The sequence below is a fragment of the Pelophylax lessonae genome, assembly GCF_965119305.1.
Source record: "Pelophylax lessonae genome assembly, chromosome: 3".
NCBI lineage: Eukaryota > Metazoa > Chordata > Amphibia > Anura > Ranidae > Pelophylax > Pelophylax lessonae.
The window spans coordinates 2,173,953-2,188,700 of NC_138770.1; the positions used below are offsets into that span (position 1 = coordinate 2,173,953).

At 44.0% G+C, this 14,748-nt stretch overlaps 4 protein-coding genes across 4 annotated transcripts in view; 1 reads left to right on the top strand and 3 right to left on the bottom strand.

The window, feature by feature from the left end:
• LOC309549119 (uncharacterized protein) overlaps window positions 1–14,748 on the bottom strand; it is a 2,919,967-nt gene that overhangs the window by 1,685,930 nt on the left and 1,219,289 nt on the right. The window lies entirely within an intron of this gene.
• LOC309549117 (uncharacterized protein) overlaps window positions 1–14,748 on the top strand; it is a 4,285,597-nt gene that overhangs the window by 1,575,269 nt on the left and 2,695,580 nt on the right.
• LOC309548666 (uncharacterized protein) overlaps window positions 1–14,748 on the bottom strand; it is a gene marked incomplete at its 3' end in the record, with an annotated part of 135,602 nt that overhangs the window by 50,977 nt on the left and 69,877 nt on the right. The gene's annotated exons all lie outside the window — the stretch shown is intronic.
• The window catches only part of LOC309548668 (uncharacterized protein), a gene marked incomplete at both ends in the record, with an annotated part of 75,782 nt that continues 66,874 nt past the window's right edge, over window positions 5,841–14,748 (bottom strand). The window contains 2 exon segments of the mRNA XM_082248631.1: window positions 5,841–5,921; window positions 5,925–6,332. Of these exon segments, the coding sequence (XP_082104757.1) occupies window positions 5,841–5,921; window positions 5,925–6,332 (489 nt within the window).

Sequence of the window (14,748 nt, forward strand, 5' to 3'; positions counted from 1 at the left end):
ACCTATGATGTGTGTGTGTGTTTGCTTTTAACCGTACATTGTATATCCCTGTATGTTGTGGTCTTTAAGGTGCCCATCTAACAGTTTTTTGAAACTATCAATGCTCCCTGCTGATACGACTGCTTGTGGAAGAGAATTCCACATCCTTACTGCTCTCACAGTGAAGAACCCCTTACGCATTTTAAGGTTAAACCGCCTTTCCTCTAGTTTTAGTGAGTGGCCACATGTCTTATTGTATCTCCTGTCTCTGAATAGTTTGTTCCTTATGCTAGGGTCGCCAGTACAGTATTTGTACATTGATATCATATCCCCCCTCAATCGTCTCTTCTCCAGAGAGAAAAGGTTCAGTGCTTGTAGTCTTTCCTCATAGCTGATGTCCTCCATTCCCCTAATTATTTTTGTTGCCCTTCTCTGGACTCTCTCCAGTTCCAGCACATCCTTCCTGAGGACCGGTGCCCAGAACTGGACAGAAAACTCCAGATGTGGCCGGACCAGAGTCTTGTAGAGTGGGAGAATAATCTCTTTATTTCTGGAGTGAATCCCCTTTTTTATACATCCCAGTATTCTGTTGGCTTTACTTGCAGCAGCTTGGCATTGCATGCCACTTCCAAGCCTGTTGTCTACCAGTACCCCCAAGTCTTTTTCCATCCTAGACTCACCCAGAGGCTCCCCCCCTAGTGAGTAGCTTGCTTTCTGGTTTTTGGCCCCCAAGTGCATTAATTTACATTTTTCAACATTAAACCTCATCTGCCATGTAGTTGCCCCTCCCCCACTCCGTTATTTTGTTCAGGTCCGCTTGCAAGGTTTCCACATCCTGCATAGAAGATATTGGCATGCTTAGTTTAGTATCATCCGCAAATACTGAGATTGTACTAGATATCCCCTCCTCTAGATCATTTATGAATAAATTAAACAGGATTGATCCCAGGACAGAACCCTGGGGGACCCCACTTTCCACACCCGCCCAATCCGAGTACTCCCCATTAACCACCACCCCCCAGTCACACCTAATACTCCTCCAACACCACTCCCAGTAAACCCCAACTTAAATCTTCCTGATACTAAATGTGAATACCTATTTAAAACAGATTTTACCTACAAAGAACAATTAAGTATTGAAACGGGATATGGAGATAAGAATGAATGGATAGAATGGGTTAGATGGACTATTTAGCAACAGTCCCCTTCCTAGCTGACAAAACAGATTTGACGTGCATAATAATGATGTTTAAAGAGAAATGTAACAAGATGACCAGTGCAAAAACGAGCGGGAGTTATACCCGGCAACTAAAATGTGGAGTGTGCCCCCCATTAATTAGAGTAGTTCCCGGAAAATTTTACTTGTTTCATCAGTATTGATGAGACGGGACAACAAGTAGGGGAGCTACCCTTGTCTTACTGCCCCCAGAACATACTTATTACAAGTTCACCTTACCAACAGACATGGTTTGAGGATCAGGAGAAGCAATTGGCTGATGTATGGTGGTTATGCGGGGATATGAGGCTTAGGCCCAAACTCCCTCCCAGGTGGAAAGGGAGCTGTGCTTTAACACACTTGCTTCTTCCCTTTTATATGATACCTGTAGGTGATGAAGTAAAAATACCTCGGGTGGAGAAGCACCACTTTCGCATGAAAAGAGAAACACCTTGAGGATTGTTTGACAATCGAGTCTATGTCTATATCGGAGTGCCACGAGGAGTCCCTGATGAGTTCAAAGCACAGAACCAAGTATTAACTGGACTCGCCTCCATCTTCCTATGGGTACAGCCCAACAAGAACGTTGACTGGATAAATTACATCTACTATAACCAGCAAAGGTTTGTGAACTATACCCGCGACGCTCTTAAAGGACCGGTGGGTGAATATCTGACAATCTCCTGTACTTGTCTCCTCGTATACGAGAAATAAATCTTTCCTTGTATCAGCTTGTGGTCTAAAGGTGATTTCCCTGACACCTCCAAATGGCCACAAGTGGCTCTTTTGTTTAGAAAGTTTGGAGACCCCCCAGGTCTAGAAGAACACTACTATGAGCTCCAGAACTCTCACACAGAAGCAAAAAATTGTGTTCACACAAATGGGTATGTAGCAGGATTCCCAGCCATTTTGCTGGATGTGGGTCCGCCTGGGTTACCGCTAGAAACAACAGCACATTTAAGCATGTTATCCAAGTGTTAGCACTGAGACAAGAAACAGTCCAGTACCTTTGGGTTTTTATATTTACTTTGAACTTGGATGGGAGAAGGGATGAATGGGATACTCCTCTGGCTCAACTATGCACAATTTGAGTGGGACAACTGAAAAATGCCTATTGGCGCTGACTTGACGCTGGCTGGATGCCGGTCAACGCCGGTTGACGGTGGGTAACGCTGACTTGCTGTCTGTTAACGCTGAACTGACTTCTGACACTTTCTTGTGGCACAAAGTCCTAGTTAAAGCTTTCATTAGCACTCTTTGCTGAGGTAGCTACTTGTAGGTTTGCTGCATTGCTTAACACTTCAGGGCCCACACCGGCACCCTCTTTAACTCACTGATCTTCAGGGCTTAGACTCTGGCACCCCCCTTTCTAAGCCTTCTTTACTGGTCATGCACAAGAAAAAAATTGGGTGATCCTTGGACTGAAGATTTCGGGCCTGGGAAAAGAGAGTTTGAAATTTCTCTTGGGGAACAAAAGCTCTGGCATGAGCTGTGTTTAGGATGAGACCCAGATATTCCAAGCCATGAGTTGGTTCCAGTGCTGAGATCTGAAGGTTCGAGACCCAGTTGAACCTTTGCACTGTCAGGACAGTTCTAGCTATGCTGTCAGCCAGAACCTGAGCAAATGGAGGTCTTCCAGATTTCCCACAATGGGAATGCCCTGGGAGAACAGCAAGGCTAGCCCTGGGCCAGCGCCTGGGTGAACACTCCCTACTTCTGAGTAAGATTCCTGAGCTTCCAGTTTAGGGACAACCTGATTTTTAATGCCAGGGGACCTGGACTGTCCAAAGAAGGGACTGAATTATCCCACAATGACACGATGTTGTGTTTTTGGGGTCTGTAGTGGACCTGGGCAAATGGAGCTGTGTAGAACAGTGGTCTGCAAAATGTGGCCCTTGGGGCACTATTTCATCCACTGAAACCAACAATGGGGCATAACTCCTCCCACTGACATCAATGATTGGCAGAATACATCCTAATGTCACCAACCGTTGGTGCACATTTCCTCCCACTGACACCAACGATGGGGCACAATTCCTCCCATGGAACCAAAGATGGGGCACTATTTTTCCCATTGGCACCAACGATGGGGAACAACTCCTCCCAATGACATCAACAATGAGACCTACCAACGATGGGGCACTGCGTTACATTAACTGACAATTGCGCGGTCGTGCGACGCTGTACCCAAATAAAATTGATGTCCTTTTTCCCCACAGATAGAGGTTTCTTTTGGTGGTATTTGATCACCTCTTCGGTTTTCATTTTTTGTGCTACAAACGAAAAAAGACGGATGATTTTGAAAAAAAAAATAAATAAATAAATTTTTTACTTTCTGCTATAAAACATCCAATAAAAAAAATATATATAAAAAATCAAATTTCTTCATCAATTTAGGACAATATGTATTCTGCTCCCAATAAGCGTATATTGATTGGTTTGCACAAAAGTTATAGCTTCTACAAATGATAGGATATTTTTATAGAATTTTTATTTTTTCTAGTAATGGTGGTGATCAGCGACTTATAGTGGGACTGCGACATTGAGGTGGACAAATTGCACAGCTAACTGATACTTTTTTGGGGACCAGTGACACCAATACAGTGAAAAAGATATAAAAAAATATGCACGGTCACTGTACTAATGTCACTGGCAGGGAAGGGGTTAACATCAGGGGTGATCAAAGGGTTAAATGTGTTCCTAGGGAGTGCTTACTAACTGTGGGGGAGGTGCTTTAACTGTGGGAAGGCAGAGATCCGTGTTCCTGCTTAGCAGAATCACACAGGACGCTCGACTTACCTTTACTTCAAGCCAAACCCGAACACTTTAGCCACGCACGGCAATATTTTATCTTTAAGGGGGAACGCTGTGGACTCTGATGTAAAGGGGGAACTCTAATGTAAGGGGGTTTCTGCTCATCAAACCTCCCACTTACACCAGAGTTCCCAGAATTCCCCCTTTATTTAGGTTTCACAAAGCCCCCCTTACATCAGAGTCCACAGGGCACCTCTTAAATCTTACCTTAGTGTACTCACTCACAGGGAGTCATGAGAGAGAAGGGAGAGAGGGCAGGGAATTCAGTCACAGACATTGGATGGTGAGCTCACTCTACCGAGGATGGAGGTTCAGGCATCAAAGCCTTTCATCCACGATATATCTGCCAGTTGCTGAGCTTCAAACGTTCAGCCCACACATCCCTTTCCTGAGGCACAGAACGCCAGGGATTGGAGTGTGGGTGGGCAGACAGAGGGGTAGGGGTGGGAGGAGGAGGAAGCCGTTACTCTCACGCACCACGTCACTTCCGGTCAGAGCGGGTGGAACGCACAGGAAGGTTTGGCGTCCCGAGATAGGAGCTTATACCGCATGTTTGACATATAACGCTGTAAGTGCAATTTTGATTGATCTTTAATAAAGTTGATAATACTGCATGATGAGGTCTCTCTCTATTTGAACTTTTATATGGTGGATCTGTTCCTGGATGGTACTAATTGGAGACTGCTGCGATCTGAGTAAGAGGAGATAGTGAGCTGGGGTGCTCCTGGGATCCTGGCCGTTGTGAATGATATAAAGGCTTGATTCCATGAGTAGGGGACTGAGAGGGGAGCACTGAGCACTTTGATTGTCTCCATATTGGTGTAAGACAACAGACAAGCACTGAGCACTTTGTGTATGAAGAGGAAAGTTTATTTATTATCACTAAGCACCGGACACTTTGAATAATATTTATTTGGCATTATTTATACATTTATGCAAATGAGTTTAAAAGCAACAATATATAGCACTTTATAATTATTTCTGGATATTTTGTATATTATTTATCTGTATTTATGGAAGATAAATCCTGATTGGCTGCTGTGGGTTAATGCATGTTACAGTGATCTCTTTCCATCCAGTAGGTTAGATCTATATACATATTTATAAGTAGAACACAAAAAGAATAAAGCGTTTCCCGTTAGGTCCTCATACAGTTGCATTATAGACCATGTATTGTCATGATTGCTCTCTTGTTGCCCCATGTATTATGATGATTGCCCACTTGTTGGCTTGTGTATTGCCTGTCTATTGCCTCATGTATTGTCATGATTGCCCACTTGTTGAATACCCGTCTGTTGCCTCATGTATTGTAATGATTGCCCACTTGTTGGCTTGTGTATTGCCTGTCTATTGCCTCATGTATTGTCATGAATGATCACCTGTTGCCCCATGTTCTCTGATGATTTCCCACTTGTTGCCCCATGTATTGTCATGATTTCCTGGCTGAAGCCTCATGTGAGGAGGGATCGGTAAAGGTAGACAGTTCCACCCGTTACAATCCAGCGTCCATTTCCCGTAGTACCAGCAGGGGGCGTACTCTGATGTTTCATTATATTTCCTTTATTTGTACACTTTCCCGCACTCTGAACATGAAAACCGAGCCTCTAATATAAGTGTGAATTCTCTGCTGTTTAAAACGTACATAAGGAGTGAAACATTTCCCGCACTCTGAACATGAAATAGGAAGCTCGCCCGTATGAACTTTCTGGTTTCTAAGAAATAAACCTTTGTTTGGACAACATTTCCCGCACTTATAACATTAAAAAGGAGCTCACCTGTGTGTAAGTAGGTGTTCTTTCTTAGTTAAACATTTCCCGCACTCTGTACAAGATTAGAGATGCTCGCCTGTATGAACTTTCTGGTGTCTAACAAGTAAACATTTGAGCGCAAAACATTTCCTGCACTCTGAACATCAATAGGGAGGCTCACCTGTGTGGATTATCTGATGGCGAAGAAGGTGTTCTTTACGATTAAAACATTTCCCGCACTCTGAACATGAATAGGGAAGCTCACCCGTGTGTATTCTCTGATGGCGAAGAAGGTGTTCTTTACGATTAAAACATTTCCCGCACTCTGAACATAAATGGGGAAGCTCACCCGTGTGTATTTTCTGATGGCTAAGAAGGCTTACTTTATGATTAAAACATTTCCCACACTCTGAACATGAATAGGGACGCTCCCCTGTGTGAGTTCTCTGGTGCTGAAGAAGGTTTCCTTTATGACTAAAACATTTCCCACACTCTGAACATGAATAGGGACGCTCCCCTGTGTGTATTCTCTGGTGCCTTAGAAGGTGTCCTTTATGACTAAAACATTTCCCGCACTCTGAACATAAATACGGAAGCTCAACTGTGTGGATTTTCTGGTGCTGAAAAAGGTGTTCTTTACGATTAAAACATTTCCCGCACTCTGAACATGAATAGGGACGCTCACCTGTGTGTATTCTCTGGTGCCTAAAAAGGTCTACTTTCTGACTAAAACATTTCCCGCACTCTGAACATAAATACGGAAGCTCAACTGTGTGGATTTTCTGGTGCTGAAAAAGGTGTTCTTTACGATTAAAACATTTCCCGCACTCTGAACATAAATAGGGACGCTCACCTGTGTGTATTCTCTGATGGCGAAGAAGGTGTTCTTTATGGTTAAAACATTTCCCGCACTCTGAACATGAATAGGGACGCTCCCCTGTGTGTATTCTCTGGTGCCTAAAAAGGCCTACTTTCTTTTTAAAACATTTCCCGCACTCTGAACATGAGAATGAATTCTCTCCTGTATGGTATAAAGAAGATTCCCTGAGATGAGATGGTTTCCCGCACCCGCCGGCACTGTCAGATATTAGAGGACTATGTGAAGTATCAGGAGATTCCAATGATCTCCTCCAATGGTGAGGTGTGTCATGTATATTATGAGGAACGGGATTTACTTCTGGAGAAGATGCCATGTCATTATCTTCTGTAGTCACATCTTCTTCCGATGTCCTTCTATTCCCACCACAGAGTCCGTCTGTCAGAAGACAAGAAAAATTACCAAGAGTTTTCCACACTCATATACACTGCTCAACGCTTTATAATCAGAGTATAGCATCAAGTCAGGGAAACTCCTGGGATATTCATCTGGTCAGTCAAGTAGCAGAGGGGGTTGTTACCAACAGGTACACTAGATGGGCAACAATGAGACAACCTCCAAAACAGGAATGGTTTTACAGGTGGAGGCCACTGACATTTTCCCTACTCATCTTTTCTGAGTGTTTGTCACTAGTTTTGCATTTGGCTGGGGTCGGTGTCACTACTGGTAGTATGAGGTCATACCTGGACCCTATAGAGGTTGCACAGGCAGTCCAACTCCTCCAGGATGGCACATCAATACCTCCCATTGCCAGAAGGTTTGCTGTGTCTCCCAGCACAGTCTCAGGAGCATGGAGGAGATTCCAGGAGACAGGCAGTTACTCTAGGAGGGCTGGGCAGGGCCGTAGAAGGTCCTTAACCCATCAGCAGGACCGGTATCTGCTCCTTTGTGCAAGGAGGAACAGGATGAGCACTGCCAGAGCCCTACAAAATGACCTCCAGCAGGACACTGGTGTGAATGTCTCTGACCAAACAATCAGAAACAGACTTCATGAGGGTGGCCTGAGGGCCGACGTCCTCTAGTGGGCGCTTTGCTCACTGCCCGGCACTGTGGAGCTGGATTGGCATTTGCCATTGAACACCAGAATTGGCAGCTCCACCACTGGTGCCCTGTGCTTTTCACAGATGAGAGCAGGTTCACCCTGAGCACATGTGACAGACGTGAAAGGGTCTGGAGAAGCCATGGAGAACATTATGCTGCCTGTAACATCGTTCAGCATGACCGGTTGGGTGGTGGGTCAGTGATGGTCTGGGGAGACGTATCCATGGAGGGACGCACAGACCTCTACAGGCTGGACCAGGGTTTTTCAACCAGTGTGCTGTGAATGGTCCCCAGGTGACCCCCAACCTGTGCATTAATAAGTAATCTGTTCTTTATTTCCAGTAATGATTGCTGGCTGGTCAATTGTTACAGCGGTGATGGTCCGCTGTCTGATACTCGCTTTCCGCTGACACAGGCAACCAACTTAATAAATGTACTGCTTGGGATTCTTCCCCTACCCATGAACAGTCTTCCTCTCCGCTGTTTTCATCCTGCTTGGTTAGTACACAGGATCACCTTAATGATTGCTTTGTAAATGTAACATATATATATATATATTGTGACAGGACTTCAGGTAAATGTGACAGGAAGTCAGGTAAATCTGTGAGTGTTGTCACAGATGGGAGATACACTTCTGCTTGGTTTAGACAATTCACCAATTACTATAGGGTGTCGGCTGCAAAGGTAGCCAGGGAGGTTTGAGGAAGTTGAAAAACATTCAGCTATTCAGAATGAGGAAATCAAGGCCTCTATAATTTGTCCAGAGAAAGTCTATTGAGGGCTGCCTCCCGAAGCTGTGTGAGCTGGGGATAGGAGAGCAGTCAGATGTATGCCTCCTGACGCTGTGTGAGCTGGGGATAGGAGAGCAGGCAGATGTATGCCTCCTGACGCTGTGTGAGCTGGGGATAGGAGAGCAGTCAGATGTATGCCTCCTGACGCTGTGTGAGCTGGGGATAGGAGAGCAGTCAGATATATGCCTCCTGACGCTGTGTGAGCTGGGGATAGGAGAGCAGTCAGATGTATGCCTCCTGACGCTGTGTGAGCTGGGGATAGGAGAGCAGTCAGATGTATGCCTCCTGACGCTGTGTGAGCTGGGGATAGGAGAGCAGTCAGATGTATGCCTCCCGAAGCTGTGTGAGCTGGGGATAGGAGAGCAGTCAGATATATGCCTCCTGACGCTGTGTGAGCTGGGGATAGGAGAGCAGTCAGATGTATGCCTCCTGACGCTGTGTGAGCTGGGGATAGGAGAGCAGTCAGATGTATGCCTCCTGACGCTGTGTGAGCATGGGAGAGGAATATACCTCCTGGAGCAATGTGCGCTGAGGAGGGTAAAAAAGACTAAAGACTTCTCAAGGTGAGGACATGGACTGTTTTTCTATGTGAAGAGAAAACAAAGGAATGTTTTTCATGTGAAGGGAAAAACAAAGGAATGTTTTCTATGTGAAGAGGTCAATGAACAGAAGAGAAAATGAATGGACTATTGAGTGTCTGCTGTAGGATCAGCAAAGTTTGCTCCAACAGTAGGTTGGGGACAGACTTCATTAGATAGGATCCTGTGTGTGAGAAGGTAGCCGCCCACAGAGGCAAGGATTTATTTTGTCTTTTATTTTATTTTTGATGTTTTGATGCTTGCACTTCACCCAATATGTTACCACTGATTTTATTTATTACTATAGTTTTATCACTCCTTTAGGACAGGTTGTGTTTTAACCATACACCTGCCATTGTGATCACCAGTCTAATATTTTAGTGCACATGTTTGCTGCACTTGGTCACCTATTATTGGCTTCACATTTTTATTGAATTCACTCATTTATCCAATCACTAATTTTTCAATTTAATACACCATTGCCACACTAGACACTTTACAAGATTTCATCACCTGTTACGTATTTATTATCTTATTTAATATCAAATTTGTAGGTCCACACTGTATTTTTAAACAATTTTATTGCACGTTTTGCACTTTGACCACTTTGGAGGAGTGTATGGAATAGTAAAAGTATATTGGCAGCGCCATACACCTTCTTTTATTCTCTCATTCCACTATATATCCTCGGAATATAGTTCAAAGGTGGGCTGCAGCCATTACTAGCAGTGAATCAAAAACAAAATATCCTAAGCGCGGATTTTTCTACATATAAATGTATGTATATATGTATGTATGTATATATGTATGTGTGTGTGTGTGTGTGTGTGTGTATATGTATGTGTGCATGTATGTATCTGTATGTGTGTGCATATGTATGTGTGTGTGTGTATGTGTGTATGTGTATATGTATGTATATATGTATATGTATGTATGTGTATGTATATGTGTGTGTATGTATGTGTATGTATATGTGTGTGTATGTATGTGTATGTGTATGTATATGTGTATGTATATGTATGTATGTGTGTATGTGTATATGTATGTATATATGTATGTGTATATATGTGTATGTATGTATGTGTATGTATATGTGTGTGTATGTATGTGTATGTATATGTGTGTGTATGTATGTGTATGTATGTATGTGTATGTATATGTGTGTGTGTATGTGTATGTATATGTGTGTGTATGTATGTGTATGTATATGTATGTATGTGTGTATGTGTATATGTATGTGTGTATGTATGTTACTTTTAATCAGAAATGCTTTTTTTAGGGCTTGTTTGTGGTAAAAACAGCTCAACCATGTGGTTTGACCACCCCTCCAACCTGACATGTGAATGAGCCCTTGGTTCACATCTGCATGGCTGAGTGCTGCCTGTAGGGCAGCACATTTATTGCAATGGGCTTCCCTACCTGCAGAAATGCAGAGAAAGTCCCTGACCCTTTTTTTTTTTAATTACGCCCCACCAAAAGCACCCTATGTTTGCCAATGTGTGAGGTACCATTAGGAAATATTGACAACCCTAAAGAGCAGAGCATTTGTGTGTGTGTGTGTGTGTGTGTATCTGGAACAACGGCGATTTTGCACGTGTTCCGCGACATACAGTAACGGACATACAGTAACGAGAACTGGACCTTGGACAGGGGTGCCTCGGCACTGAAAATACTTTTCAAGGGTGCCCTGACTGGAAAAAGGTTGAGAAACACTGGGCTAGACAATGGCACCCTGACTGCCATTAGGTATTGGGATGAAATCTTTGGACCCATTGTCAGACCCTATGCTGGTGCAGTGGGTCCTGGGTTCCTCCTGGTGCACAACAATGCCCGGCCTCATGTGGTGAGAGTATGCAGCCAGTTCCTGGAGGATGAAGGAATTGATACCATTGAATGGCCCCCAGATTCGCCTGACCTGAATCTAATAGAACACCTCTGGGACATTATGTTTCAGTCCATCCGATGCCCCCAGGCTGGACCTCAGTCTGTTCAGGAGCTCAGTGATGTCCTGGTCCAGATCTGAGAGGAAATACCCCAGGACACCATCCGTCGTCTCATTAGTAGCATGCCCCGACGTTGTCAGGCATGAATACAAGCACGTGGGGGCCATACACACTACTGAGGACCATTCTGAGGTCCTGCAATGACATTTCACCAAAATGGACTCGCCTGCTGCATCATTTTTTCACTTTGATTTTTGGCGTGTATTTAGGTTTAGACCTCTGTAGGGTGATAATTTTCATTTCTATCAAACTATGTGGCATCCTTTCCTTCCTAACACATTACCCAGTCCATACCAGTATAGATCCTAACACATTACCCATTCCATACCAGTATAGATCCTAACACATTACCCAGTCCATACCAGTATAGATCCTAACACATTACCCAGTACATACCAGTATAGATCCTAACACATTACCCAGTCCATACCAGTATAGATCCTAACACATTACCCAGTCCATACCAGTATAAATCCTAACACATTACCCAGTCCATACCAGCATAGATCCTAACGCATTACCCAGTCCATACCAGTATAGATCCTAACACATTACCCAGTCCATACCAGTATAGATATCCAGCATGATATTTTCCCTATTGAGATCTGATGTGTTTTCAAAGTGTTCCTTTCATTCTTTGGAGCAGTGTATGTTGGTTGATCATTTCAAAGTGTAAAAGAGATCTGTGGTGGAACTGGGTGCAATCACATCACCAAACTATGACAACTAACCAGATCAATGATACCACCCAACCAAACATCACTAAGTAACCTTTAACCCATTCTTCCATAATTACCCGAGCTGATATCTGGAGAAGTTTCTTCCTCTTTAACTGCGTCCATCATCCCAACCTCCTCTGTAAAATGCTGATCACCCCTCACATACGTCTTTTCCTTTATAACCCCAATTTGTACATTTATCAGATCTTCATCCTAAACCAACAAAATGGCAGAAATAATAATAAATTAAAAAAAAATAATAATAATAGAAGAATGATATCTCTTAGGGCTTGGGATCACTTTCCTACATTCTCATCTACCTGATGATGGTGGGGGATGGTGTGATCTTCCTGTGTGGAATCCCGGGGATACAGAGGACGGGGACAGCTCTCTGGTGGGTTCCCATTACTGGATCCATCTGTAGGAAACACACACACTGACTGAATACATTGTTTCTATGTGTTTATCAGATGATGGGGGATCTAGGTGGATCCTCCGTACTGCTCTCTCCTTTACAATAAAGTCTCCTCTTACCCGGTGATGTGAGGGGCGGCTGATTCTCCATCATGACGTCCTTGTAGAGATCCTTGTGTCCTTCTAAATACTCCCACTCCTCCATGGAGAAATAGACAGTGACATCCTGACACCTTATAGGAACCTGACACACACAATGATACAGTCACCATCCAGACACATCCCTTGTCTGTTACTGGATAATGTCCCAGAATTCCCAGCACCGCTCACCTCTCCGGTCAGCAGCTCCATTATCTTCTTGGTGACTTCTAGAATCTTTTGCATGTTGTGTTTCTCAGGTTTTAGGGAGTCACATGGAGGCACTGTGATGGTCATATGATCACCTGACTTCAGAAGAGGAAATCTCTGTATTAAGGAACATAGTTACATAGTTAGTGAGGTTGAAAAAAGACATCAGTCCATCCAGTTCAACCTATGATGTGTGTGTGTGTTTGCTATTAACCGTACATTGTATACCCCTGTAAGTTGTACATTGTATACCCCTGTAAGTTGTACATTGTATACCCCTGTATGTTGTACATTGTATACCCCTGTATGTTGTGGTCTTTAAGGTGCCCATCTAATAGTTTTTTGAAACTATCGATGCTCCCTGCTGATACCACTGTTTGCAGAAGAGAATTCCACATCCTTACTGCTCTTACAGTGAAGAACCCCCTGCATATTTTAAGGTTAAAACGCCTTTCCTCAAGTTTTAGTGAGTGGCCACGTGTCTTATTGTATTCCCTTTCTCTGAATAGTTTGTTCCTTATGCTAGGGTCACCAGTACAGTATTTGTACATTGATATCATATCCCCCCTCAATCGTCTCTTCTCCAGAGAGAACAGGTTCAGTGCTTGTAGTCTTTCCTCATAGCTGATGTCCTCCATTCCCCTAATTATTTTTGTTGCCCTTCTCTGGACTTTCTCCAGTTCCAGCACATCCTTCCTGAGGACCGGTGCCCAGATAGGAATATCATGTTAGAATCCCAGAATCCTCCTCACCTCTCCGGTCAGGTCTGTGTTTTATTAATAGAGATAAGAGTGATGTCATGTGACCTCCCAGAATCCTCCTCCCCTCTCTGGTCAGGTCTGTGTTTTATTAATAGAGATAAGAGTGATGTCATGTGACCTCCCAGAATCCTCCTCACCTCTCCGGTCAGCAGGTAGATGATCTCCAGGGTGAGGTTTAGGATCTTCTCAGTCATGTGACTCCGGTCCTCCTCCGTCCTCATTGGTGCCGTCATCTATGAAGGTTTCCCTGTAGACAGATAAGATTGATAACAGAGAATTATCTGGATTGGTATTGGTTGTACAATAATAGGATGAGGATATCAGGAGGGAATATGAAGGTCAGGATTTATTTAAGCACTATGGTCCCAGTGAGAAAATATTTAATCTGGACAGTTTAGTGTTTTCTATTATTAATGGGGTCAGGGATTCTTGTAAAATTTGGCCACCTGGATCACAAATTCCATTCTTTATGTTGGGTGTGAGATGAGGAGGAGATCCAGGAATCAGGATAAAGGTCAGGGCAAGCAACAGACGAGAGCATCCAAGAGATGAAGCCGGGGTCACTACACAGAAAATCAATCCAAGGAAACAGCAGGCAGGACGAGGAATAGCAAGAAGGAGCTCAGAGACAAATGAGAATATTGCTCAGCCAATGGGAGATTATCTCAGCATGACTTACATAATGAAAGAGATTAGGGGGAGGGGAGGTGACCATAGATACATGGAAATTCAGCTGTTTCAGCAGGGATCGGTCACATTTCCATCCATGTGTGGTCACTGCCGGATAAAAGTCACTCCATCAGCGGCTGCAGCCAATAGCTTCATCACTGATCTGTGTATTCTGAGAGCGGAGGAACGCCCCCCATTGTCAGAATACAATCGTGCAGCGGGGAGGACTCTCCCATCCCCCTCCAATGTGTGGATGGGGAATAAGTGTAGCTTTTTTTACTCATCCCGCTGGCTGAACGATAAAACAAACCATGTGTGGTCAGCTTTAGAAGGAAGATATATTATTCATCAACTGATCCCCCTGAAGGGTTTAATCTAGGTTTCCACACTATATATATGTGTATCATCATCTGCTGGAGATAAAAGACATCACAGTGACTATGGAGGAAGAGGACGGACATGACGGGGGGTTACTGGGTGTAAATAGAAAATAAGATCTTATTACCTCCTCTGCCGCCACTTCCAGCGATGTCTTCTCTCTACTTCCTCCCAACTCACCTCTCACCTGGAACTTCCTGTCTGTACCTGACATCACTTCCTGTCTGTATTCCATAGAGACTTCCTGGCTGGGTAGAAGTGAGATCACCACCTTGTGGAGCTCAGAGGAACTGCAGTCCCGAGAGACATCTCGCAGTGTGAACACAACCTTGTGCTGTGTGTGTATGTACTGTATATCCTATAGTTGGGGCATCTCCACTCCCACCAAGGAGGATAGAAATATATTACTGCT